The sequence below is a fragment of the Paroedura picta genome, chromosome 3 (assembly GCF_049243985.1).
Source record: "Paroedura picta isolate Pp20150507F chromosome 3, Ppicta_v3.0, whole genome shotgun sequence".
Lineage (NCBI taxonomy): Eukaryota > Metazoa > Chordata > Lepidosauria > Squamata > Gekkonidae > Paroedura > Paroedura picta.
In genome coordinates this window covers 153,252,641-153,277,516 of record NC_135371.1, presented here as the reverse complement: position 1 = coordinate 153,277,516, position 24,876 = coordinate 153,252,641, and the positions used below count along the sequence as shown (strand labels likewise).

General features: G+C 44.5%; 1 protein-coding gene across 5 annotated transcripts in view; it reads right to left on the bottom strand.

Annotated features, from left to right (window-relative positions):
• The window catches only part of RAB11FIP4 (RAB11 family interacting protein 4), a 239,466-nt gene that overhangs the window by 19,018 nt on the left and 195,572 nt on the right, over window positions 1–24,876 (bottom strand). For all 5 annotated transcript variants that reach the window (XR_013229554.1, XM_077328726.1, XM_077328728.1 and 2 more), the window contains 9 exons: window positions 18,985–19,208; window positions 13,612–13,803; window positions 12,604–12,738; window positions 7,553–7,588; window positions 5,737–5,836; window positions 5,310–5,413; window positions 3,409–3,549; window positions 2,459–2,540; window positions 111–248 (listed from right to left, as the gene is read on the bottom strand). Coding sequence is in view for 4 of the 5 variants with exons in the window: in XM_077328726.1 (XP_077184841.1) it covers window positions 111–248; window positions 2,459–2,540; window positions 3,409–3,549; window positions 5,310–5,413; window positions 5,737–5,836; window positions 7,553–7,588; window positions 12,604–12,738; window positions 13,612–13,803; window positions 18,985–19,208 (1,152 nt within the window). In the remaining variant the exon portion in view is untranslated. The remainder of the gene's footprint in view (window positions 1–110; window positions 249–2,458; window positions 2,541–3,408; window positions 3,550–5,309; window positions 5,414–5,736; window positions 5,837–7,552; window positions 7,589–12,603; window positions 12,739–13,611; window positions 13,804–18,984; window positions 19,209–24,876) is intronic.

The window sequence follows — 24,876 nt, the reverse complement described above, 5'->3', positions numbered from 1 at the left end:
GAGCAGGAGTTAACCATGAGCTTTTAACCTGAGCATGTCCACTAGGCAAAGTGTTAATTTTATGGGGGGAAAAAAAGCAGGCAGCCTGTGCCGCAAGCATCATTACCCACCTCCTGGGTTGCCTCCCGCTCCTTGTTAAATTCCAGTCGGTTCCTTCTGAGTTTGTCCATCATTCTTTTATACAAATCCATCTCGTCTTTGAGCCGCAAACTGGTGTCTTCTAATCTGTCGGACATCCGCTGCTTTTCCTGAGTGCAATGAAAAGAGGGAGGAGCTACAAATTGCCTCCAGTTTCCTGTTCATGTTTATCACCCCCCCCCCCCCTCCTGGAGCGGCATCACTTCACAGGGACTGGTTGGAGAACTGGCATAGTAGAGTGCTCTCCCAGAATTAAGAACAAAAAACACAATAGCTCTTTGCACAGAGAAAACTAACATGCCCTGGAACATGCCGGCCTAGAGCCCTCCTCACGGGCATGCTACTTACACTGGATCATGCAAAGTTTATGGCGGAGTAAGCACTGGAAGATGCCATTCCATTATGTGTTGTTGTTGTTAGGTGCGAAGTCGTGTCCGACCCCATGGACAATGATCCTCCAGGCCTTCCTGCCCTCTACCATTCCCCGGAGTCCATTTAAGTTTGTACAGACTGCTTCAGTTACTCCATCCAGACACCTCATTCTCTGTCGTCCCCTTCTTCTTTTGCCCTCAATCGCTCCCAATCGCTTCCGTTATGCAGTGGAAAGTAAACCCTACGCATGACTGTTTCCCACAATGTGCATAGGCATAAAATGTCCCCACCACGGCCATCTCCTGTGTAAGCTCATCTTAAGGACCCTGCCAGAGTCAATGGCGCTGAACTCATGTTCCCTGCTTGCAGCCCAAACCAGAAAGTGACTGAAACAGAGTCTGTTCACCCCAACAACTCCTGCAGAAGCAACAGCATCATCACCTCTAGGGTAGGTCTAAAGCCACCTCAGTATCAAACAAGTAGGGAAATCTGCCCAAAGAGGAACACCTGAGAAGATGCCAAGTTTTGCATCAGAAAAAGCATGGTGCCTGATCTTACATATATTTAGTCGACCACAAGTTCAGGAGAATTCACTGAAACTTGCTTTCAAGGGAGGATTTGCGTTACTCAAGTCCTGTGCAGAAGAATGACGTTTTTGCAACCTAACTAATGCTCCCCCGGAAGCAGAGTTTGAAGAGACGGAACGATGGGCACCTGTGATCCAGGCTATCAGGATTCCAGTCTGTGTAGTCAATTTGCAGTCCTCTAGATCAGTGGTCCCCAACCTGCGGGCCACGGCCCGGCGCCGGGCCGCGGCTCCCTCTCCCCGCCCCCCCCCCCCCCGCAGTAAAAAACTTCCCAGGCTGCAAGCTTGCGGCCCGGGAAGCTACTTACTGCGGCAGGGCGGGGAGAGGGAATCAGGGCCGGGCTGCGCCTGTGCAGGCCGTGCCCGCGTGGCTCGCGGGCGCAGCCCGATCCGCGGGTGTGGCTCGCGGGCGCAGCCCGATTCGCGGGCGTGGCTCGCGGGCGCGGCCCGAAATGTGGGCATGGCTCGCGCGGACGCGGTCCCGCAGGCGCGGCCCGATGCCCTGCCGGTCCCCAGCCTAATAAAGGTTGGGGACCACTGCTCTAGATGTTCGTGGACTTCAATTCCCATGCAAATGCTGGCAGGGGCTCATGGGAATTGTAGTCCACAAACATCTGGAGGACCGCAGGTTGACTACCCCTATGTTAAGGGCAGAGAGCACCAGGCACAAGGACCACTGGACTTCCTCTAGGCATTAACCTATGGTGCTTCTTGATCTTGGGTTGCTAGATGCCTAGAGAAAACAAATGTCCTGTCCCTTTAATACAACTTTAAGAGGATGTTATTTATCTCCATCCCTTGGAAAGCGTCAGCTGTGCAGTTCCACACAGTCAGCCTCCTCTGTAGACACTTTTTTCCTCTAGGGCATTCTCCGTGGGCATTCTTCCAGTCCTAGTTGCTACCCCCTGCTATTGCTGTTCAGGGCTTCAAATCTATTTCCTGACTGGGATGACATTCCTATGCCTTTGTTTCAAAGAGCAACCATCCACTTACTCAGGAGACAGCCTTGTAAAGCCTCAGATGTGTGATTAAAAGCGGTACATTGATTACTGCATAAAGATAGCCCACTTGTGTGAATTACAGTCTTCCTTGGGGCAAAAGGGCCTTCAGGCTTCTCACGCTAGTTCACGGACTATGACAACTCACCCAAGAGAATATTCTTGCAAAGCACAGAATACATGAGGGCTGAGATTTTCTTATTGTACGTACATTTCTTATGCCTGCCTTTTGATCACAATCATGCTGCACCACAGTTGAACGCTTGGCGTGATCTGCAAACCAGTCAAACTCATCTGAGCCGAACAAGGCCCCTTGAAATCAACGTGGGAAGGAAAGTGACACAGGACAAGGGGTTCTTGTTACCTCATCCAGCTTCTCAGTTTGTGATTTCAGTCGCAAGACGGTAGTTGTGAGCTCACAATTTTCTTCTTCAAGCTCTTGAACCCTGAAATTGATAGAGAACAATGAAATGACTGCAAGGTAACAGCTGTACTCGGAACAGGCGTTAAAGGAGAACGAAGCACCATCTCAAGAGGGAAGCACTGAGACTTCTAAGGGGTGGCACACCAAAGAATAAATATCCTAGTTGGGAGGCTCCAAGAGATATATTTGGATACTTTCAAATAGTGTGGGAGCCTCTCCATTCGTATTGTTGACCACCTTATAGACTCCCATTACTACATCACATGAGTGCATCTAGATATTAGGCCGTTGAAGAAGACCCAAAAGGGGTTTGAAACGCATTTAGTTATCGGGTTCTTGTGACTTATCCATGTGTCAAAATGTTTTGGATTTGTGCTAGATATATGTTAATGTTTTTTAAGTTTTATATGTGCACATGTATGGAAATAAAGATCTGCATTTTAATATTTCATACCTATTCTGCTGCTGCTCAACCTTTTAGGCTGCTAGCTTGTGTACATAGGCTGGGTCACTTTGTTCCTCTTTTGTTGCTCCATTGCATCATTTTTAAACAATGCACTGGATCCAATGATCCGTGGATGCAAGGATCACAGATCTTCCCCACACCCGCCACCCCAGCAGTTTGCTTTTGGAGTCTTGGAATCTAGGTGGAATAGCAACCACTTGGACTGGGAGGCTGTAGTGGAGAGTATGATATACTATTACTGTGATAATGGCAGCTGTTTATGGAACTATAGCTAGGGTAGAAATCAGTGCCAATTCTGTATGATAACCAAGGGCACAAGCATGCAATGCAGGCCTTAACAAACTACAGTAAAACAATTTTCAAAAATCTTAAGCAACTTAGATGGGAACTGGCTGAAGAGAGCCAGTAACCATACATACAGTACCTTGTGTTGAGCAGCTCGATTTCAGTGCTCTTCTCCTTTTCGTATTTGCTGTATGCTTCTCTGTGCCTCTTTATCTCTTCTTCCAGAGTCTGTTCAGCTGAAGCTTCTTGGTCTTTCAACAATTCTTCTAATTCATGAACTCTAGCAAAGTGATTTCATGTTTACCCAACAGCTCAGCATATCTGCTTGCAAGTGACACACTTCTGCATTCTATTCTTTTACTGCAGGGGTAGTCAAACCTGTGGTCCTCCAGATGTTCATGGACTACAATTCCCATGAGCCCCTGCCAGCAAATGATGGCAGGGGCTCATGGGAATTGTAGTCCATGAACATCTGAAGGACCACAGGTTGACTACCCCTGATCTACTGGATTTGGCAAATGCCAATCAAAAAGCAATTAAAGCAACTCATTTCATAATTATATGGCCTGGGAGAAGCCACCGCCATTTGCTGACCTCAAAAAAAAACCAAACAAAAAACAAACCAACAAGCAAACAAACCCGGGTTTCTTGCAATTTTGGCAGATAGATCCCTGTGCCTTATTTGTATCTCCTTTAAAAAGTATCAAGAAAGGAAGAAGAAGTGGATTCTGTGGCACACAAGGTAACTTTTTCCTTACTATGCCCTCTGCACACAATTTTAAGGTATGCTGACATGATGACTCCAACCAGTTCCACAATGATAAAGGGATTTAAAAAACAACCCAATGCAGATTGAATTTCTTCAAAGAAGAAAGCAAAAGAGAGACCAGGTGGACTCTGTTCCCACTTACCATTTCTTTTGACCACCTCCATTTAACAAACACATACTTTACACACTAATGCTAGTCCTGCTTTTGCTTAACTCCCACCAAGTGTACTTTGGAGTTCAGGCTTTTAAGCAGCTGGAGAAATTGTTCTCTTCATTCCTACACCTACATGGCTTTTAGACAGACAGCTATTTTATATAATTTTATATTATGAGCAAATCTAAGTTTTTAGCTGTATTGTGACTGACTGATTGCCAATTCTTACTTTGCTGGTCTATGACCGTAATAAAGATTTGTCTGTCTGTCTGTATGCATGGCTTTTAAGGCAAAAAGAGAGTTCTTTCTTGCTTCTGACAAAGCTCATCAGTGGTTAGACGAGACTTTCTCAACTTTTTTACCATTGGGAACCCCCTGAAACACTCTTCAGGCTTCAAGAAGCCCCAGAAATGGTGCAACCGTGCAAAACATGGTTGGAAAGCATAGCTGTGTACACACCTAACCAGGGCCCCTCCTCTTCCCAACACCTCCAACATCATCATTGGGCAGGATGTCAACATGACCATATATGAAGAAGAAGAGTTGGTTCTTATATGCCGCTTTTCTCTACCCCAAGGAGGCTCAAAGCAGCTTACATTCGCCTTCCCTTTCCTCTCCCCACAACAGACACCCTGCGGGGTGGGTGAGGCTGAGAGAGCCCTGATATTCCTGCTCAGTCAGAACAGTTTTATCAGTGCCGTGGCGAGCCCAAGGTCACCCAGCTGGTTGCATGTGGGGGAGTGCAGAATCGAACCCGGTCATATCACCCAATAAATATTTAACACCCACCCATTCAAAACACCCTTCCAAGGGTGTTTCATGAAACCCAGGTTGAAAAAGCATGTAGACTCATAGTTGCTGAGGAAGTTTTTTGTTCCTTTAACCAGCAGAGAAATCCCAGCTGCTATCCCCCAAACTCTTCCTAGTTTACTGTATGCCAGGCTATAACCAGAGGAACGAATTTTCAACACGTCAGTTTTGTCCTCTTTTCCAAAGTCATGGCTCAAACCAACATGTGAGGGCTGTTCTCAGCAGTGTCTTAGTTCTTTGCAGTTTCTCATTACACTCTGCCTTTGAAGATGACAGAAAGGCAACAGTAGGCAGAGAGCTCAGTTACCTGTGAACTAGCTGCGTGTTCTCCTGTTTCAATTTGCTCTTCATGTCACCGTTGGTCATGCTATCATTTTCCAGTTCAGTCACTTTTTTCTCTAAATAAGTCACCTGCAAAAGAAAGAGGATGCAAGTTTCCTCTCTACAGAAGCTGAGGAATATACCGAGCAGGAAAACGGTCACAGGCACCAGCCCGTACCAGCTTACTAGCCTCCAAACCATATAAAAAGTCCACATTCTTTCCTAGCTGCAAACTTGCAATTCCTCACTGAGCAGGTTCTGTCCAAGCCACTCAGGTTACACTGGAGAAGGCTCCCCCCCCAAAAAAAAAAAAAGAAAAAAAGAAAAAGAAAACAGGCACAGAAGTATTTTTGGTGTATTGGCAAATCCCCAGTGTTTTTCTTCACTGTGATGCACAAACAGCCTGGTCTCACCTTTTCCGTGATATCGTTGTCACACGAATCTATGCTGTCTCTGAATAAGTCCTCTGTACTGCCGTTGCTGCTGCTGAAGTTACTGTTGTGGAAGAGCTGTCTGTCAGGAAAAAAAGAAGAAAGTTAGTTGACCCTTTGAAAGGCTTGGAGGGCGGGGGGAGGGGGGTAAGGAATGCACACATAAAGCTGCCTCATCAGATCACTGGTCTATGAAGGTCAGTATTGTCTACTCTGACTGGCAGCAGCTCCCCAGTCTCTCAGATGGAGGTCTTTTGCATGACTAACCACCTAATTCTTTTAACTGGAGACATCAGGGACTGAACCTGAGCCTTTCTGCATGCAAAGCGGGGATCACTCCTGTATGAATGAAGGAGGCTTCCTTTATGAATTCAGGAGGGGAGAGGCTTCCCACACAGAAAAGCTACATAAAAAGCTAAATTACAAATGCAAATATTACAATTTGCTGCATTAAGCTACACTTTAATTTTCCTGCTCTTTAGTACTAAAGGCAAGGGTCCCCAATCTTTTGGAGCCTGCGGACACCTTTGCAATCCCGAAACAATGTGGTGGGTGCAGCCACAAGCTGGCTACAATTAAACAGCTACCACAGGAGGCACACCTATTCAACAAATAGCCGCAACAGTCACACAGTGAAATTCCTTGCCCTGTAGTGGAAACTGCTGTGAAAGCAATGTTTAAAAGATCTATGCAGCCAATATATCCTCCAGTGCCCAATGAGAAGCCTGGCTGGGTGAGAGCCCCATCTGGTCCCACCCCTTTGCTAAAAACACTTGCCAGGAAAGTTGCCACGGCACTACAGGTTCCACGGGCTTCACATTTAGGACCTGTGTTTTAAGGTTTAATGGAGCCATCATCACCATTTTCAAAACATGTACGGCTCTTCCCTGCATCCTTTCACAAACAAGGACGTTTGTGCACAACTATGAACTTCCATGGATGCTAGAGCGTTTTGCTACATAATATGGAACAGGCAGAGTGGCACAGGTAAGACTTTAGCTGGACACTCGGCTACTCATGTCTCTATCATAAAGATCTGCCACCATTTTTGGGAACAGCTTTAATGGTGGTCACTTGTTGCATGATTGATTCTGTTGGGCAGGCGTACCAGTACGAGATGGGTTTTATTTAACGCCATACAGGGTTTTTAAAATGCATTTTAATGGGGGGGAGGGGTTATTGGGATTTTATGTATGGTAACAATTTGTAACCCACCAAGGGCTGGCTTGCTGGGAGTGGTGGGCCATAAATCCAAATAATGATGATGATGATGGCACACAATCCCAACATCTTCCTTCAGACAGTGAGTTTTCTTTAACAGAGGCCTGCCAGCAATCATCCTTGCAATATTTCTGCACTAATCCTTTGAGGAAAATACTTCTCAAAGGGCAGGTTGATGGCAGAAACAGCAAAGCCAAAAGTCTGTTCCGGTTTTTCATCAGGAGAGAAGGAGAAGGATGGAGGTGGCTGTGGAACTATTACCCCAATGCTCAAGACACAAAGTCCTAGGACAGGAATGCTCTTTGCCTTTAACTTCAACAGGGAACAAGAGGCAGCAAAGGTAACAAGTGGGAACATTTTCCCAGCAGGGGGATCAAAGAGTAAAGAATGCCAACTGGATCTGATCCAGGTGCACTGGGAATTGTCCTGAAACTACAGATTTCCTCATCTAGACGGGATTTCCTTCTGATACCGCTCAAAAGCCTTTCAGCTCCTCCTTTCGCATTCAAAACATTTTTTTAAATGGCGGGCAATTGTCTGAACTCACTGTCTCACACGCGGCGGGAGTGTTTCTTACCTTCCAAAAGCCGTGCTAGATATTTTTCTGTTTGGGCTAGGGGAGAAAAAAACAAAAAAAGAAATTGAGGTGATACAGTCTGCAGTTTCTTCTGTATTACAGCTGTGTAAGACAACAGAACCTCAAAACTCAGTAAGTGGCAGTAACAATTAACCTGTATTGATTTTAAAAAGAGAGAAAATTCTTGCTGCTGCAACAGAGAGCAAAAAGCATTACTGGGAAATGAAAGGGCTTTTTGTTTTACCCAGATAAGGCAATGTGATTCTTTACAGGAGATCCATACTCTGGTGCTTATAAGAAGCCTTCCCCAACAAATTATAATCTTCCACATTTTTATTCTGTTCTTCCTTCTAAGTGTTCATAGGCAGCCATTTCTCTATTTTAACCCCCAAGCAACCTGGAAGGTTGGGGGTGGGGGGCAGAGAGACTGTCTATGTCTGACCCAAGGACACCCAGAGAGTCTCCTAGACTCCTAGTGTTTCAACCCTCGTCTCCCCAGTCCTAGTAAGACATGCTCACTATTACACCACGGTGACTACCAATATTGCTATTCTTACTAGGACTAATGTGTAGATTTCTTGAGCAAGCGCCATCCAAATGCTGGCAATCAGACAGTTTCCAGCTCTGTCAATGTCTGGCAATACACAATCAAGCATGAAGCAAATAAATTCAAAAATGGAAAAACTCAAAACTGTGCAGCCAGGTGAAAAGAGTCCACGGCACTGAGAGACTGGCTGCTTCCTGTTTCATATCTGTTGTATAACCGCCCAAAGGCTTTGGGAAACCTGGATCAGAGTCTTGGGGCAAAGGGAATTCAAGCTGCCAAAGATAGACTGAACTTTACCACAGAAAATGCCCTGCCTTTCAAATACCTTAATCTGAAGACTCATTCATTTAAACGATTGGGATTGAGTTCACTGATTGGGGCGTGGGAGTAAGTGTGATTGGGGCATGGAAGTCTTTGCGATGGCTTAGTCACAGGTGGTTGGAACTGGAGCAAAAGCCGCAGAGAGACGGATAATGAGGATAAAAGGATTTAGAACAGCGATTCTTTTACATCTCTGGGAGGGTGGGGAGACTATCTACAAATCTTGGAAGATTTTAGATTTAAGGTTCTCCCGACTGGCAATGGATTTTGATGGCAAGAAAAAATAATAGTTTTGTTCTGCACTCCCCACCTTGGGGATAAAAATCCTAGGTTTTTCTTGCCCCTCCGGGTCCTAGAAAAACACATGGTGCATAGCAAACAGGGATTGGCTGCTGACAAAAGACTTAAGGGTCTCCTTGACTAGATGCCAAGAAAAGCTCTGTATCATGTACAAGTATTAGAAATATGCCTAGATCAGTGAAGTTGCCCTTACAGAGTGGTAGAAGGAACCACTTTGAGTGGTAGAACATAGGAGTGGGGTGGGACTTACAATGAAAGCATGACGAGGATGCCCTATTAGCAACAATCTAAGTTTGGATCAGAAATAAAAAAAATCACTGGTATTGGGCCAAACTTGGGATATTGGGTTGAAGGGCCAGGGATTTGAGGAAGGTCACTGATCTGTGAGTGGTCAAAAGGAGAGTCTGGAGTGTGTGCTTGACTGCAGTGGGGAAAAGCAGCGGTGAGTGGACTTTTTCCAGAGGCAGAAACATTCTCATGAAGTGACCATACATAGTCAGACCAGGAAGCATTCCAGGAAGCAATTCCCAGTATATTGGCTTGGGGGTTCCAGGAACAACCTCCAGGAACAAATGGGGAGTGGGGCCTGGCACACCAGTATTGTACCTGCACACCAAGGTCACATCTGGTTTAAAGTGAAACAGGGGGAACACCCTGTGTTTTTATGGTAAAGTTTTTGCAGAATGTGTAAACAGGAAGTGACGTAAGTCGGGGTAGTCAACCCGTGGTCCTCCAGATGTCCATGGACTACAATTCCCATAAGGCCCTGCCAGCAAATGCTGCCAGAGGCTCATGGGAATTGTAGTCCATGGACATCTGGAGGAACACAGGTTGACTACCCCTGATGTAAGATACACGAGGCTTCCCCCCCCCCCCCGGAAAAAAAAATTCCTCCTGCTGGTGCCTGGGGCACTGGGTGGCATCAAAGAGAATTGCTGGGAGTGGCATTCCTAAATTGACCCCTAACTATTTATGTTATATTATGTTAGGTTGCAACTTTTCTACTATCTACTCCAATTGGAATGGCTCCCCAAGATGTCAGGCCCAGAGCCTTTTCCCAGCCCAGATTCCAGCAATACTTTGAAGGTACAAGGGACTAAACTTGGAACTTTCAGCATGCCCAGAACATGTTCTCTCAAAATGCTTGACTAGGGCACATGCCTGTACATATTTTAAAAGCTGCCATGAAAAAAAAAAAATCAAAGGAGAATGCATTATTCATTTTGCCCCTGATGGTGGAGCCAGAACTCACAACAGCCTTAAACCCACACAAGACTATGAAAGCCTTTCTAATATGGACCTCAAAACTACAGCTTCTATAGTAACACTTTTGAAGGCTTCGATGTCTCCATCCAGAAACAGCCCAGGTGTTTTAGTGCAAAGCAATTTATTCAAGGGCTGCAGGGAAAGAAGAAGCAAATGGTGTACTTTCCACTTTAAGACAAAACAGTTGTGTACTAAAATGCTCTGGCAGTATACAATGTACTGTACAGTGCACAGTGTACAGTACAGTGCACAGTACAGTAAGAACAAAACATTGGACGCAATCGTGGCATCATGCTGAGGTCTTCTTTCTTGGGGTGAGTCTGTCACGTTCCTTACTGGCAATAAACTGTCTTTGTTGGAACAGACTATTAACTGAAGGTGCAACCCCTTCTGTTGTCTCTGCCTGAATTGGAGGTTCTGTAGAACTGAAAGGAATTAAAGGTTTTTTGGTAATCCTTCTCTTTACTTGATGTTGTAAAAGGCATTGCTTTTCCTCTTTCATCTCTGTCAGCACCTTATCCATGCTCTTTCTCTCAGTTGAAAAGCTGGATTTTGACACTGGATCCACCTTCCATTTCTTCAGCTGTAAAGTCCTTCGTACCACTACATTTGCTGCCATACCGCTTGCAGAAAACTGGATCATGTCCTAAAATGGGTTTGATGCAAATTGGGCAACCCTTTTAATCTTCACTAATGATCTTTTCAACACCAAATAATCCGGCTCCTGCCCCTGTAAAAGATTACCAGCCCATACTACAATCACTAGCAAAATTTGATGGAACCATGGATGCTGTAATAGAAAATGAAGATGCTTCATGGGACCTTAAGAAGTCCTTAAGGACTGTCTCATTTTTCCCCATCTAATGAGCCCTTTGAGACATTATCCCCATCTTTGGACAGGATGACTCCTGAATACAGGGAAACACAACCTGTGGGACTTTAAAATCTTCTATTGCTTCATCTTGTAAGGTATAAAACTCTTTTGCAACAAAGATGTTCCACTGCCCGGAACAAACAACTCTGTCCTCATGACATCAAAGGATTCTGGAAATGGGTAAATTGCCAAACATCTAGGACATTTCTGGAAGCCTCTGGAATCCAGACTCGAGGAACTTGATGAAGCAGGTTTCTTTACTGTTTCCAAAGAATAGTTCAGGCTAGTGGTCACAAGAAACCTCTGAAAATGCTCTAGGAATCCTTCCCCAACCATTCTCCATCCTCCTTATCGGAAGTCAATGACACATTTAGCAACTGACTGGGTAGCTTCTCTTTCTGATTCCCTGTGTGCATCCTGTCTATTTTTTCTCTGAATAGACCTTCGCTGCTTAGATGGAGGACCCACTTCTAAAGATGGCTGTCTTTCATCTCTAGATCTCTTACATGGTCTTTTATGTGGTAGATGCTTAACTCTAGATGTCTCCCTTTGATGAGGAAGAGAATGACGATCCAGGCGATTCAGAAAATGAAGAACTCTAAGCTGAGGAATGGAGGACTCTCATTCCCTCTGTACCCCTTCCTCTCTACAGCTGATCCTCATAGTCTCAGAGATATCTCCCATATCTGTCTGCAAGGTGGGCCCTTGGTGTGTGATCGGCTGTGGCTGGGGCATCCGCATAGGCCTCCAAGCCTGAGTGGCCCAGTTGATAGCAGGAAGGGCAAAAAAGATGAGAAGAAATCGCATGGCAGCCAATTTGCTGGTCCCTGCAGCACAGTTAGGCCTATTACATTTCTTGGAGCCTGGAACAAATGGGAGTGTCCTTGGAGGGTAAAACCCCATCCTAAGGTCCTGAAAAGTTACATGGCTCACAGTAAGTCTCGGGGAGTTGGAAAATGGAGCAGCCTCACCCCCAGTATGGAATCCAGAATATTCTGTGGCCCTTTCCCTGTGCTTGCAGTCTCTGTTGTTTTTGTCTGTGGCCCCTTCTAGTCTCACTCGCAAACAGATAACCTGCTAAGCAGGACCTATGCGCTGAATAAGCTGCTGGAGCAGCAGGGCTATCCAAACTGGAAGATCTGTCCTGGGAAGGCATACAAAAATTTGCATAGCTCTGCCTAGAATGAGTCTGCCATGGACCATTTCTGCCCATATAAACCTGGCAGGCTTTGGTCTTTGGGCCTTTTCTATGGGTGGAAGAAATTCTGCCCAAGGGGAATGACTTTCTTGTCTCTAACTTCCCCGTGGCAACCCAAAATGCAATTTGGGGGTGTGGGGTAATTCAAAATGCCTACATACACGTGTAGGGATGCATTTTTTATAGGATTAACTCTTATTTTAACTAACTAAACATTAAGATAGGCAAATTTTATCTGGTGTGGTTGTCAGCAAAGGGAACACAGACAAACTTTGTGCACCATTTTGATTCACTTATTTTTTAAAAACTGAAATAAAGGCATTTTATACTTCCTTCGAAAAGGCATACAGTCATACTTACACTAATTTAAAATGGTTGACCTATTAGAAGACTAACAGAACTGAAATGGTTTCAGCCAGATGTTACCTCCAGGCATTTACTTTTAGTAATGATGAATCAGGATGCTGCAGACCTCCCCCTTTCCTGATGCCTATAGCACAGCTGTCTCTTTAAAAAGGCATCATTGAGATTTCCCCATTTCTTACCTGTTTGCTTTCAGGTTTTTCAGCCTGGCTTCCAAGTCATTGAGCAGGTTGATTTTCTTACAGCACTGGGTGCAATAGACATCCAGGAGCTCACTATTGTAGACGTGCCTCATTTTTCTTGGGGTCTGACCAGCACTGTTGGCAGAAAGGGAAGAGACATGTATGTTCCATTGACATGTATGTCCGTAGTGTCTGATGTATGCATATCCCATGTAAAATTTAATCATTCAGAATACATGGATCAGTCAAGTAGCTCGAGAAATCCTATTCATTGCTTAGAGGCTGAGGAGCCTTGATTCCACTTTTGTACATATATCCTTCATCCACTAAAGGGAACGTTATCCTCTACAGTAACTACAACATTTCCAGAAGCTCTCTCCAGGACAGTGGTGAAAGACAACCATCCAAGAATAGACTTCCACTCCTCATGACAGTCATCTTGTGAGGCAGGTGAGACTGAGAGAGTTCCAAGAGAACTGTCATTGGCCCAAGGTCACCTATCAGGCTCCATATTATGGAGAAGTGGGGAATCAAACCCAGTTCTCTAGATTAGCATCTGCCACTCTTAGGCACTACACTAGGCTGGCTCATTGTTCAGGGCTGCACTGTTCAACTCCTCCAAATTTAATGGACTATGCTTATCACAATTTTAACCTGAAAAAAAATGTGCTTTCAGCAACAATATCACTATCTATGGTATATAGGCATGGCATTTTTTTAGAAACAGTGATCACAGAAAGGAAATGCTTTCTGTGCCTATCTGGGGGGGGATCTGTTTCAATGCTAGAGTCTGGATGGTGGGATGTGCTTCATTTCCATAATTCATCTTACGGTTGAGGAAAGTTGGCCACAAAGCTTTTGCCCAAAGTGATGCAGAAAAGAAAGAGATGGATTTATGCTGATGATAAATCAATCTATTACTAAAGATAGTATGGTAAACTTTGTACACATTTCCCTCCCAAGTGCCAAGAAAAAGAAAGGATTATTGACATAATGCGCGTAAAAAACCTTGAAGAAACGGATGAGCCGAGATCTGAGTAAGCATTTGTTCTGCTTTCATCGTCGGGACATGGGCTGCTGGGAGTGAAGTCCACATCATCTCCTTCTCCATAATCCTCAAACTGCTCTTCATTACTAATCAAAGAAGCAGTGGAATAGGTGGAAAGGTCAGATGCTGCGGAAGGGTTGAGAGGACTTGACCTGGGGAGAAGGAGCATTACAACATTTACAAGGAAGTAATTCTAATTGTCACTTGAAGGTGAAACAAACAGTTGGTGTCTATCACCACCACTCTGAAGAACCAAGTAGGGCAGAGATTTAAATAGCAAGTTTAAGTCTCTGGCCCAGACAAAACACCGCAACATTCTTCTCCCTGGACCTTGTCCACATCTGATCATTCTTCCTCTAGAACGACTGAGTCTCTAGCTCTCTCTCTCTCTCTTTTTCCGTCTTGCCAATGAGTCTGTCTACAGCAGGGTTTCTCAACCAGGGTTTTGTGAAACCCTGGGGTTTCTTGATGGTCCTGAAAGGGTTTCCCAAATGGGTAAGAGTTAATTATTGTCCATGGGGTCGCGATGGGTCGGACACGACTTCGAACCTAGCAACAACCACCAATATGCAAATGACACTCAGCTAACAAGTACTTGCTTTACCAGCACATCCTTGTCAAGTTGTGGCGTCAGTTTTGGGATGGCTGCGGGCTAACAAACTGAAATTTAATCCTGATAAATTAAAGGTGATACTGGTATATATGGGGTGGGGAGAAGGAAATATTTAATCCAGGAATTGGGACACCTCCTGTTCTGGAAGGAGTTGTACTCCCGGTAAAGGAGCAAGCTAATAGCTTGGAGGGTGTGTGTGTGCTGTATCTAGGCTTCTTGTTGGATAAATGTGTGACAGTAGTGGCCAGGGTTGTCTTTGAAAACTTTGACTGGTAAATCAGTCGCAGCCTTCCCAAGGCCAGAAAACTCTTGCCACTGTTGTGAATACCCTGTTAACATCTAGATTACATTACTGCAATGCAGTCTATATGGGGCTGCCCAAGGAGACTGGTCCGGAAGCAACAGCTGGTACATAACACTGTGGCCTGAATGCTTACTAGAGTAGGTTCTAGGGACCATATCTCTCCAGTCTTATTTCAATTTGCTTCTGGGCCAAATTCAAGATGCTGTTATGGTCCTTAAAAACCCTACATGGATTGGAGCCAGAATACCTTAAGGATCTTTTCCTCCTACATGAACCTACCTTATCTACCTTACCTCTCTGATTGTCTTTGGAGGCTCTTATTCAGGTATTCCTGACATCTGAGGCTAGATGGCTGGCAACATGAGAAAAAGCATTCTCAGTTGTGGCATCAAAATTTTGGAACACTCATCTGGGGGATTTGTCTGCCTTCCTTTACTGAGGCATTGGCTCTCTTTTTTTGTTATGTGTGCTTATATACTTTACTAAATTGTTTATTGTTATATAAACTTCATTTTAAATGCTGTTGTTTCACTGAAAAGTTTTTTTCTATTCACCACTTTGGAGAATTTATTTGGATAGAAAGGCAGAATAGAAATGTTATTTAAATAAACAGATAGCTTGATACAGTGAATTAAGTTACCTAGTCTTTGGGCAAAATAGGATAAGGCTCTAGGGCAGGCTTTCTCAACCAAGGTTTTATTAAACTCTGGGGTTTCTTGATGGCCTGCGAAGGGTTTCCCAAATGGGTGGGAGTTAATTAATTTTATATATTTTTTAATTTGATAAACATTTATTGGGTGATGCGACCATGTTGATCTGCCTCCCCCCAAAATGGCCAATGATGAGCCTTGGAGGGGGTGAGAAGGGGAGGGCTCCCAGGTGGGCCTATACCCAGCTATGCTTCTCAACCATATTCTGTACGATTGCATCGCTTCTGGGGTTTCTCAAAGCCTGAAGAATGTTTCAGGAGTTTCTCAATGGTAGAAATGTTGAGAAAGGCTGCTCAAGGGGAAACTGATAAGAAAGAAAATAACCCAGTGTGCAATATTGACAGAAAATTATACAAGATTATAACATGATGGTATTTAATACCATGGAGGGAAGGGCAGCATTGTATGGCCTGATCTTGTCAGATGTCAGAAGCTAAAAAGGGTTGGGCCTTGGAAGAAAGATCACCAAGGAAAACTCTGTGGAGGAAGACAACGGCAAACAACCTCAGCTTCTCACCTGCTTTGAAAGGCACTTTTTCCAGGTTCACCCTAAATCAGCAGCAACTCGATGGCACTTTTATACACACATATTTAACACCATGGAGATTTTACAAAAATACATATGCAACACTAATCCATATTATTGGCAATGTGGTGGTGCTAAAGCTGATTTAATACATAACTGGTATCTTTGACAAAGATCCAATTTAAGAATTTAAGTATGCAGCAAGAGACTGAGCTATTATTCATTTTGATAATTGCAGCCAGGGTGCTAATAGCGAGTGGTGCTGACAGTCAAAGAACGGGAAATCAGCTGGGATGCATGTCTGAATTTAATGTACTGTTCAAGATTTATATGGAGATGAGGGTATATGGAGTACAAATAGGCTGGAGAATTTTTCCAGCACTGAGACTGGAAGAAAAGAAGAATAAGAAGAGTGGGTTCTTATACGTCACCTGTCTCTACCAGAAGGAGCCTCAAAGCAGCTTACAATCACCTTCCCTTTCCTCTCCCCACAACAGATACCCTGTGAGGCAGGTGAGGCTTGAGCGTGCCCTGAGATTACTGCTCAGTCAGAACAGCTTTATCAGGTCTGTGGCGAGCCCAAGGTCACCCAGATGGCTGCAAGCGGGGAGGAGCGAGGAATCCAACCTGGTTCGCCAGATTAGAAGTCTACGTTCCTAACCGCTACACCAAGCTGGATGCTGTTCTCTTGGATATAGTTATTAGGTAAAGAGAGACTCAGGACAGTTAAGTAATGGGAATATATTCCACTTGAAAGACCATAAACATTTAATATATATCCAATTTTACAAAGGTATTATTTTGTATTTTGAGGTAGCTTGCCAACCAATAATTAGCTGTTTCAATGTGCAGTAGTCTGAGTTATTGTTTTGCTGTATAAATTAAGCATGACTTGTCGTATTCTTACGAACTGTTAATTGAAATAAATTAATAAAACATTTCCTATGAAATAATGGTAAATGTTCATAAAATGCAGTTTTTTTCCATGAATTATATTCATATACAATTATGGACTCCTGGAACTTACAGAATATTCATCATTTCCTACAGAAATCTCTTTATTTCACCCCACCCCCAAATTGGGAACCTTTAGCCATTTACCATTCCATGGCCCACGTTAAATTTACTAGAGCCAGGGTTTGTAAGCTTTGACTCAAAAAGAACTTGAAATATATCTGTAGGCCTTATCTCAACACAGGTTGAGCCAGTTTCATTGAAAAATTCAACAGAAGCCTGACAAAAAATAATTATTCTAAGAATTCTAACTACAGCTTGTAATAATTGGAGTAAAATTCAGAATTAAGCTTATTTATTGGTAAAGAAATTTCTAGAAATGGTGAAGCGAGAGGTAGAGGCCTCTCCCCCTTTTTTTTGCTCTGGAAAAAACATATATTCCTATAACATTTAAACCTTTTTTAAAACCGATTTAACAAAATAAATGCATTTATAATAATAATATTTTGGGGCATATTTATGGAATTTAAAATAAAAACTGGAAACATTTATAAAATCCAATTTAGTGGGACAGGGTTGAGTAATTTTAACAGAACTTAGTTTTTATATATTCATGCTTTTATTGTTTTATGTTTTATTTATATTTATATATTTGGACTAGATTTTCTTTACTTTTGTAAGCTGCCCTAAGACTTTGTGAGAGAGAGGCGGCCTATAAGCCTGATAAATAAAAGACAAGTTGCAAATATAACTAATACTTGAGAAAGTGTTGCAGATGGAAGCACCTTAAGCTACCATATCATATGCATTTCATAAATTTTAAATTAAATTGTTGCCAACTGAGAAATAAGGAAAATACTAAGCTGAATATGAGCCTCTTGTGGCGCAGAGTGGTAAGGCAGCAGACATGCAGTCTGAAGCTCTGCCCATGAGGCTGGGAGTTCAATCCCAGCAGCTGGCTCAAGGTTGACTCAGCCTTCCATCTTTCTGAGGTCGGTAAAATGAGTACCCAGCTTGCTGGAGGTAATGAGTGGGGAAGGCACTGGCAAACCACCCCGTATCGAATCTGCCATGAAAACGCTAGAGGGCGTCACCCCAAGGGTCAGACGTGACCCGGTGCTTGCACAGGGGATACCTTTACCTTTAAGCTGAATATAGAGAACAAGATCTGTAATACACTAAAGATGGTGTATTATTGGACACACACTTTCACATAGTTCCAATAGGTACGGCCACCAGCATATTTAGGTATTAAATTTAACTTGATAAAAAGAACATTGAACTATTTTTCATTGTATCGTTTAAATATGAATAGAACTCGCCTAAAAATACGTTTCACTAATTCTAAAACAGAACATATTTCACAAGAGTTTTTTTCTCCCATGTTCCCTCAAATGTCTCATTTTTTCCATCAAAAAAAAAAAAAAAGAAAGAACAAAAAGAACGAAAAGAAAAGGGGAAAAAAGAAAAATTTCCTTGGGAAAAACTGTTTTTTCTGCTCCTCCCCCTTCACATCTCTAGTAAAGGTGATATCTGCTCCACAGACAACAGGGCCCATGTAAAACTTGCAGGGGGAGGGAAGGCAGCATGGTATAGCCCAATCTTATCAGGCAGCAGAAGCTAAGCAGAGTCAGTACTTGGAAGGGAGACCAACAAAGTAGATTCCGCAAAGGAAAGCAATGGCAGACCATTTCCGCCCTCACTTGCTCGGGTTGCCATAAGTCAGCAGTGACTTGATGCAACTTTACACCAACAAGGCTCCTGGATGCAATCTACCTTCACCTCAGACACACAAAACGTATACCAGGCCTGCTCCAGTCCTCACTTTGAGCATTATTGCTCCCTGTATCTTAAAGGCACAGAGAAGGAAAAAACTCTAGCATACAACAAAATAGCTCAAAGCAGTAGGACCTTTGGCATCAAACAACAGCCTGATGGCAAGTTCCCACTCCAGGCCACTGCAACATCGCACAACTGAAATTTATCATGGTTTCCAAGGTGGGAACTCCCAATCCTAACAGCAATCAATGATGCACAGCAAGTGTGGAAAAATTGATACAGCAATTATATCCCAGGTGTTCATTAGTAAACATAGTTTGGGAGAAAAGACGGAGAGTTGCAGCTTTGAGCTGTTAGCCCTGCATCTGACTGCCCAGTCTGGCATTTTGAAAAGGACAATGGCTAAAAGGAATCTGTGAATCAGCTCTACTTGGAGCTTTGACTCACTTGTCTCCAGGAAGGAAGAGGCCACCTAGTACGCCATCTTTTTCCTCGCTCCTACACACGTCGGAAGCTTCGGAGCTGTGGGCACTCCCAATGGCACTGTCCATATCAGACTCATGGTGGACCTCCTGCTGGGCTAGGGTCATGTTGACTTCATCAGGAAAGAGGTCCGATTCGCTGTACACACCTTCGTTGTCCAAATAGCTAGTGACCTGGATTTCAGTTCCCTGCGGAAGAGAAATGAAAAAGCATTTACAATTACTGCAGTGTAGAAGTGGTTGAAATATGATGGGAGGTGTAATCCAAGGACACAATCACTTCCTTTTTAGATGGTCAATTACATTATCATGCAGTAGGTTTTTGTAAATTGAATTGGTATGAGGAGTGTTCAGACACACAAAAACCATACCTTGTTGAACCCTACTTGGGACTTCAAGACTCGGATTATATTTGGGTTGTCAGCTCTAGGTGGAGAAATACTGGGGGTGAAACCTAGGGAGAGTGGAGTTTGAGGAGTGGAAGGACCTGAGCAGGACACAGTGACAGATTCCACTCTCCAAGGCAGCCCTTTCCTCCTGTTGTCTTGAGATCAGTTGTAATAACAGGAGATCTCTAGGTACCACCAGGAGGATTGCAATCCTAGATTACTATAGTGCAGCTGTCCCCAATCCCAGGTCCGTGGATCAGTCGGTACCGGACCATGACTCCTCCTCTTCCTTGGGGACTGCCCTGCCACTGGCTCACCTTTGGTGCTCTCCAGCAGCCACCATGGCTGGGGCCTCCCCCTCAGTGTGGCACTCCACAGCTACTGCTGGCAGTGCCCCCCAGTGGGCGGCGGGAAGTCAGGGGTGCTGGCGGGAAAGCAAGCAGAGCAGGAGCTCAGGTGGTGGCAGCGATGTCCCTCAGCAAAAGACTACCCCCCCCCCCGGGCCTCAGTAAAATTGTCAAGCGTTGACCGGTCCCCAGTGATAAAAAGGTTGGGGACCACTGCTATAGGGTACAATCCCTTTTCTGATATTGCAAAGTAATGCATTAAGGGATGACTCCCATTCCAAAGAATGGGATCCACCTAGCACTGAACAAAAATAAGATGTTGCAGTTCCAAATAAAGTAATACACAAAATAGGGCCATCAGTATGTGCTTAATTGTTCCAAGCTAAGCAGATCAGTTCATAGTTGTAGTTGCATGATTTTTCTTTTTGATCTAGAAATCTTATTTATTTAATTAATTTATATACTGCCCTCCCAGTGGACTAGCTCAAGGCATTGTACAAAATATCTAATGCTAACAAATTAAAACTGTTGGTTAAAATATAAAATAGATAAGATTTAAAACTGAGTGGTAATTTGGTTAAACATCAGATGCCAGATCAGCAATTCCAGTTGCCTTCTGTGCTTTCCTGGAATAAGCGTATGGTCTGGGGGTATTTGATAGGGAGGACCCAGTTTTGCAACTTCAGTCTGATAAAATGAATGACTGTATTCCAAGTTTCAGACTGTGCTTTAAAAATGACACGAAACACAATTTCTTATCTATATCCTCCCCCCAGGTTTGGAAAGATTAATAAAATGAATAGTGGGAGTCTGGCATCAGCAATACTAAAGAAAAAAAAATAGGATTGAGCAAGACAGGAAGAAAAGAGAAGAGAAATCATTTGTATACTGGCATTAACCTATTAAAGCTTTCCATCTAACAGAGTTCAATCTAACTAATGGAAACTTTCTTTTTAAATATAAATATAAAGTTTAAATATAAAGTTTAAATATAAATATAAAGTTGCAGAAAGACAGTCCAGCTGCTTTAGACTGGAAAGAAGGCGAATCAAGACCAAAGCATAGCAGAGAGAGGAAGGATCCTGCTTGCATCCCTTCATGGATCTGCTTCACACACACACCTGCTATACATTCATAGATCACTGTCATCTAGTTTGACTCCAAGCAACCAAAAGGTGATGGTGATATGGGCAGGAATCCTGCCTATCTTAAAAATAGAGGGAGTGCAAACCAGGCTGTGCTGAAGTGACCAATCTGGAAAGGGACAAAATTTGCCTCCAACTGCACTGAAAGAAAAACTGGGTCCTTCAAAGAGCAGATAACATGGGAGGAACTAAGCTGCATAGATATCCTTGTAGAACAACAACAAGAAGAGTCGATTCTTATATGCCACTTGTCTGTACTAGAAGGAGTCTCAAAGCAGCTTACAATAGCCTTCCCTTCCCTCTCCCCACAACAGACACCAGGTGAGGTGAGTGAGGCTGAGAGAGCCCTGAAATTATTGCTCGGTCAGAACAGCATTATCAGTGCTGTGGTGAGCCTAAGATCACCAGCTGGCTGCATGTGGAGGAGGAGCGGGGAATCAAACCCGGCTCGTCAGATGAGAAGTCAACGCTCCTGACCACTATGCCAAGCTGGTTCACAACATGAAGTGGATGACTCAGCATTCAGAGTGGATGAGCATCCAACTTCCCACAAGATATGAGGATCCCGTATTCTGTCTTCTTCAGCAACTTTGTTACCAGTTGCCAAGTCCAGCTGTCTAGGAGGTTGCCATTTCTGACCCCCTCCTTGCTTACGATTATTCACCTGATGGGAGCTGCTGCAGTTGCTCCAAACCACCTCAGCAAAATCAGTGACCGCTTCACAACAGGCAGGTTATACAGTTATTATTATAATTTATTAGATTTATTACCCACCGCTCCCATGAAACATCTCACAGCAGGTTACAGAATAAAAACCACGCATCACATAAAACATTAAAACATTAACATTACAAAATAACAGCTCCGGCAGCAAGAAGAAAAATCAAACTGATCTTACATTCCCCTCCACACCCACACCCACCCGTCAGCCTATACTCTCTCAACGTCTCAGGGCACGGATTTACAGGGGTACCAACACACCAGAGCTGAATTAAACAGTCATATATGGCAGTGGTCCCCAACCTTTTTATCACCGGGGACCACTCAACGCCTTTTACTGAGGCCCGGTGGGGGGGGGTAGTTTACTCCTCTACTCTCAACCACTGCCCTAGCGCTCTCTGATCGCTATGGTAATGTTTAAACATCCCTTCAAAATAAGATACAGACACGCCACAACAATGAACATAAGGACAATGACAAATCAATGGGAACCCTGAGCTTGTTTCTCTGCAACGAGATAGTCCCGTCTGGGAGTGATGGGAGACAATGACACCCGAAGTGTGTTGTAAAGGGCTGGGGGGGATGAAGTAAAGGGCCGGGGGGGGGGGGGGGAAGAAGGCATCCTTCGGGGCCCACCTCCAATTAGTCGAAGGACCACATGTGGTCCGCAGCCCACAGGTTGGGGATCGCTAATATATGGCACACTTCATTTCTCAAGGCTTCATTCTTTAAACAATCCTTAAAGTGTTAAAGCAAGGAGGCACCCTCCTAAATGCCATGAAGATCCTATATGGCTACATAATGCCGCCATACAGTTCAGGAAGACAGTCAATTTTCATGTTAGCAGATAAATTAAACGAAGGCCCAAGAACATAAAACAGAACCCTGATGGATCAGGACAGGAGTTAGAACAACGTCCTGTCTCACACAGGGGCCAACCAGCTGCCCTGGAGAAGCAACAAAAGGAGGAAAGAAGCCAAGGTCCCCCTCGTTGCCTCCCTGTAGTGGTATTTGGAGGTTTATTACTGGGAGTTTAACTGGTCCCACAGATCTTTTAAACAGGCTGCAGTGAATTTTGATTATTCCTTTGTACTTTTATATTCGACATCTGTCTCTTGGAGGCTAACTAATGGCCAATGAAAATGGACCCTCCATGCTCTTATTACAGCTAAAATAATCTAATAGACTAGAAAGATAAAAAGCCCACCTCCAGTAAATCAGTGCATCAAGGACCTTAAAACCCTACCAATATTTTTCTCCGTCCAATAAAATCACAGTCCAGTAGCACCTTTAAGATCAACAAAGATTTATTCAAGGCGTGAACTTTCGAATGCATATAGCTGCAGGTTGCATATGGACCTATTTTTAGATATTGAATCGTTTATAGAGATTTATGTGCAGATTTGCCACCACTGTTATAATTCTTTCTTGCACTTATGTATTTTTTCCTTTTTCAAAAAAAAAAATTAGTTCCAGATTTTTTTCCATTTGTCTTTCTGTTTGGTTTTAAAAATATTTAAAAAAACATGCTTGCTATAGATCTTTATTTAGCAAAAATGTGCTTTTACAGCGAGTATTTCAATTGATCCTTAAACATGTTCACACACAAAACAGGCGGGTGATCTCATTTTGATGCCCTGAAGTAGCACTTTGTTCATTTTGCAGTCCAATACTCAAAAATAGAAGCCTCTTGTGGCGCAGAGTGGTAAGGCGGCAGACATGCAGTCTGAAAGCTCTGCCCATGAGGCTGGGAGTTCAATCCCAGCAGCCGGCTCAATGTTAACTCAGCCTTCCATCTTTCCGAGGTCAGTAAAATGAGTACCCAGTTTGCTAGGGGGTAAACGGTAATGACTGGGGAAGGCACTGGCAAACCACCCCTTAATGAGTCTGCCATGAAAACGCTAAAGGGCGTCACCCCAAGGGTCAGACAAGACCCGGGGGTTACAAAGGGAATACCTTTACCTCTAAAATAGACCTGTTAGAAATTACATGCAGCAACCTCCTCAGAGTGGGAGGAATAAAGGAGTAAGGGCAAGTGGGGAGGAGTTAGGGTGGGCCTTGTCCGGGATAAAAACTCGGAGGGCCCAATCAGGAGCCGCTTCGCGGCTCCTGATTGGGCCCTCCGAGTGTCACTCGAGGGCCAAGCAGCCAATGGGGAGCCGCGCAAAGCATGGCTCCCCATTGGCTGGTTGGCCCAGCCTCGCCTGGGCCGGCCGGGCAGTTGCCGCTCAGAGGAAGAAGCCTTCCCCAGCGGTAAGTCCTCCGGCCGGCTTCCCCTCGCCCACGGAGCCTTCTGCCGGGCCCTGGGGCAGGCTTGCCTGCCCTTGGGCCCGGCAGAAGGCCACAAAGCCCACTCCCACCATTCCGAGCCTTCTGCCAGGCCCTGGGGCAGCCGAGCCTACTCCTGGGCCCGGCAGTAGGCCGCAAAGCCAGCCGCCACATTCCCGAGCCTTCTGCCGGGCTCTGGGGCAGCCGAGCCTGCTCCTGGGCCCGGCAGTAGGTTGCAGAGCCCACCGCCCCCGTCCTGAGCCTTCTGCTGGGCCCTGGGGCAGCCGAGCCTGCCCCTGGGCCCAGCAGAAGGTCCCAAGGCCACCTACCTTACTCTGTTCCTCCCTTCCTCCCAGCATTCCCTTTCTCCTTCCCTTCCTCCCAGCATTCCCTTTGTTTTTTCCCTTTCTCCCTTCCTCCCTCTCTTCCATCTGCCTCTTTCTGGCTGCCTGTTTCCCTCTTCTTCTGTCTCTATCTTCCTCCCTTTCTTTCTGTCTTTCTGCCTCTCTCCTTTTCCTCCCTCCTTCGCCCCATCCCTCCACCCACCCATCATGTTAGGGCCCGCTGTATTTTGCCCACAGCGGGCTTAATCTGTAGTCTATTAATACTTCATGACCCCCACTCTCCTGGGAAGCTAATAAGATTTCCATTTCAGAGCGCATATTCTGAGCTCACAGGACAGAACGCACTGTATGCCTAACCTCGTTAGCACTATTCACACTTTGTAGCAATGCTATGGAAGGCCATAACTGAAAGATACAATCCAATACAGTCAACAAGCCCGACTTCAGCAATAATTAGTTGGGTGTCAGAGCTGAAGAGTCTATATACTTTAGTTTTCATTCCAGCCTAGTAAATGAATCCTTCTACATCCAAGAAAAAAATGCTCCCTGTAACATGGAAGGTCTCTCTGAGCACAGGCTCTAGGACAGGGGTAGTCAACCTGTGGTCCTCCAGATGTTCATGGACTACAGTTCCCATGAGCTCA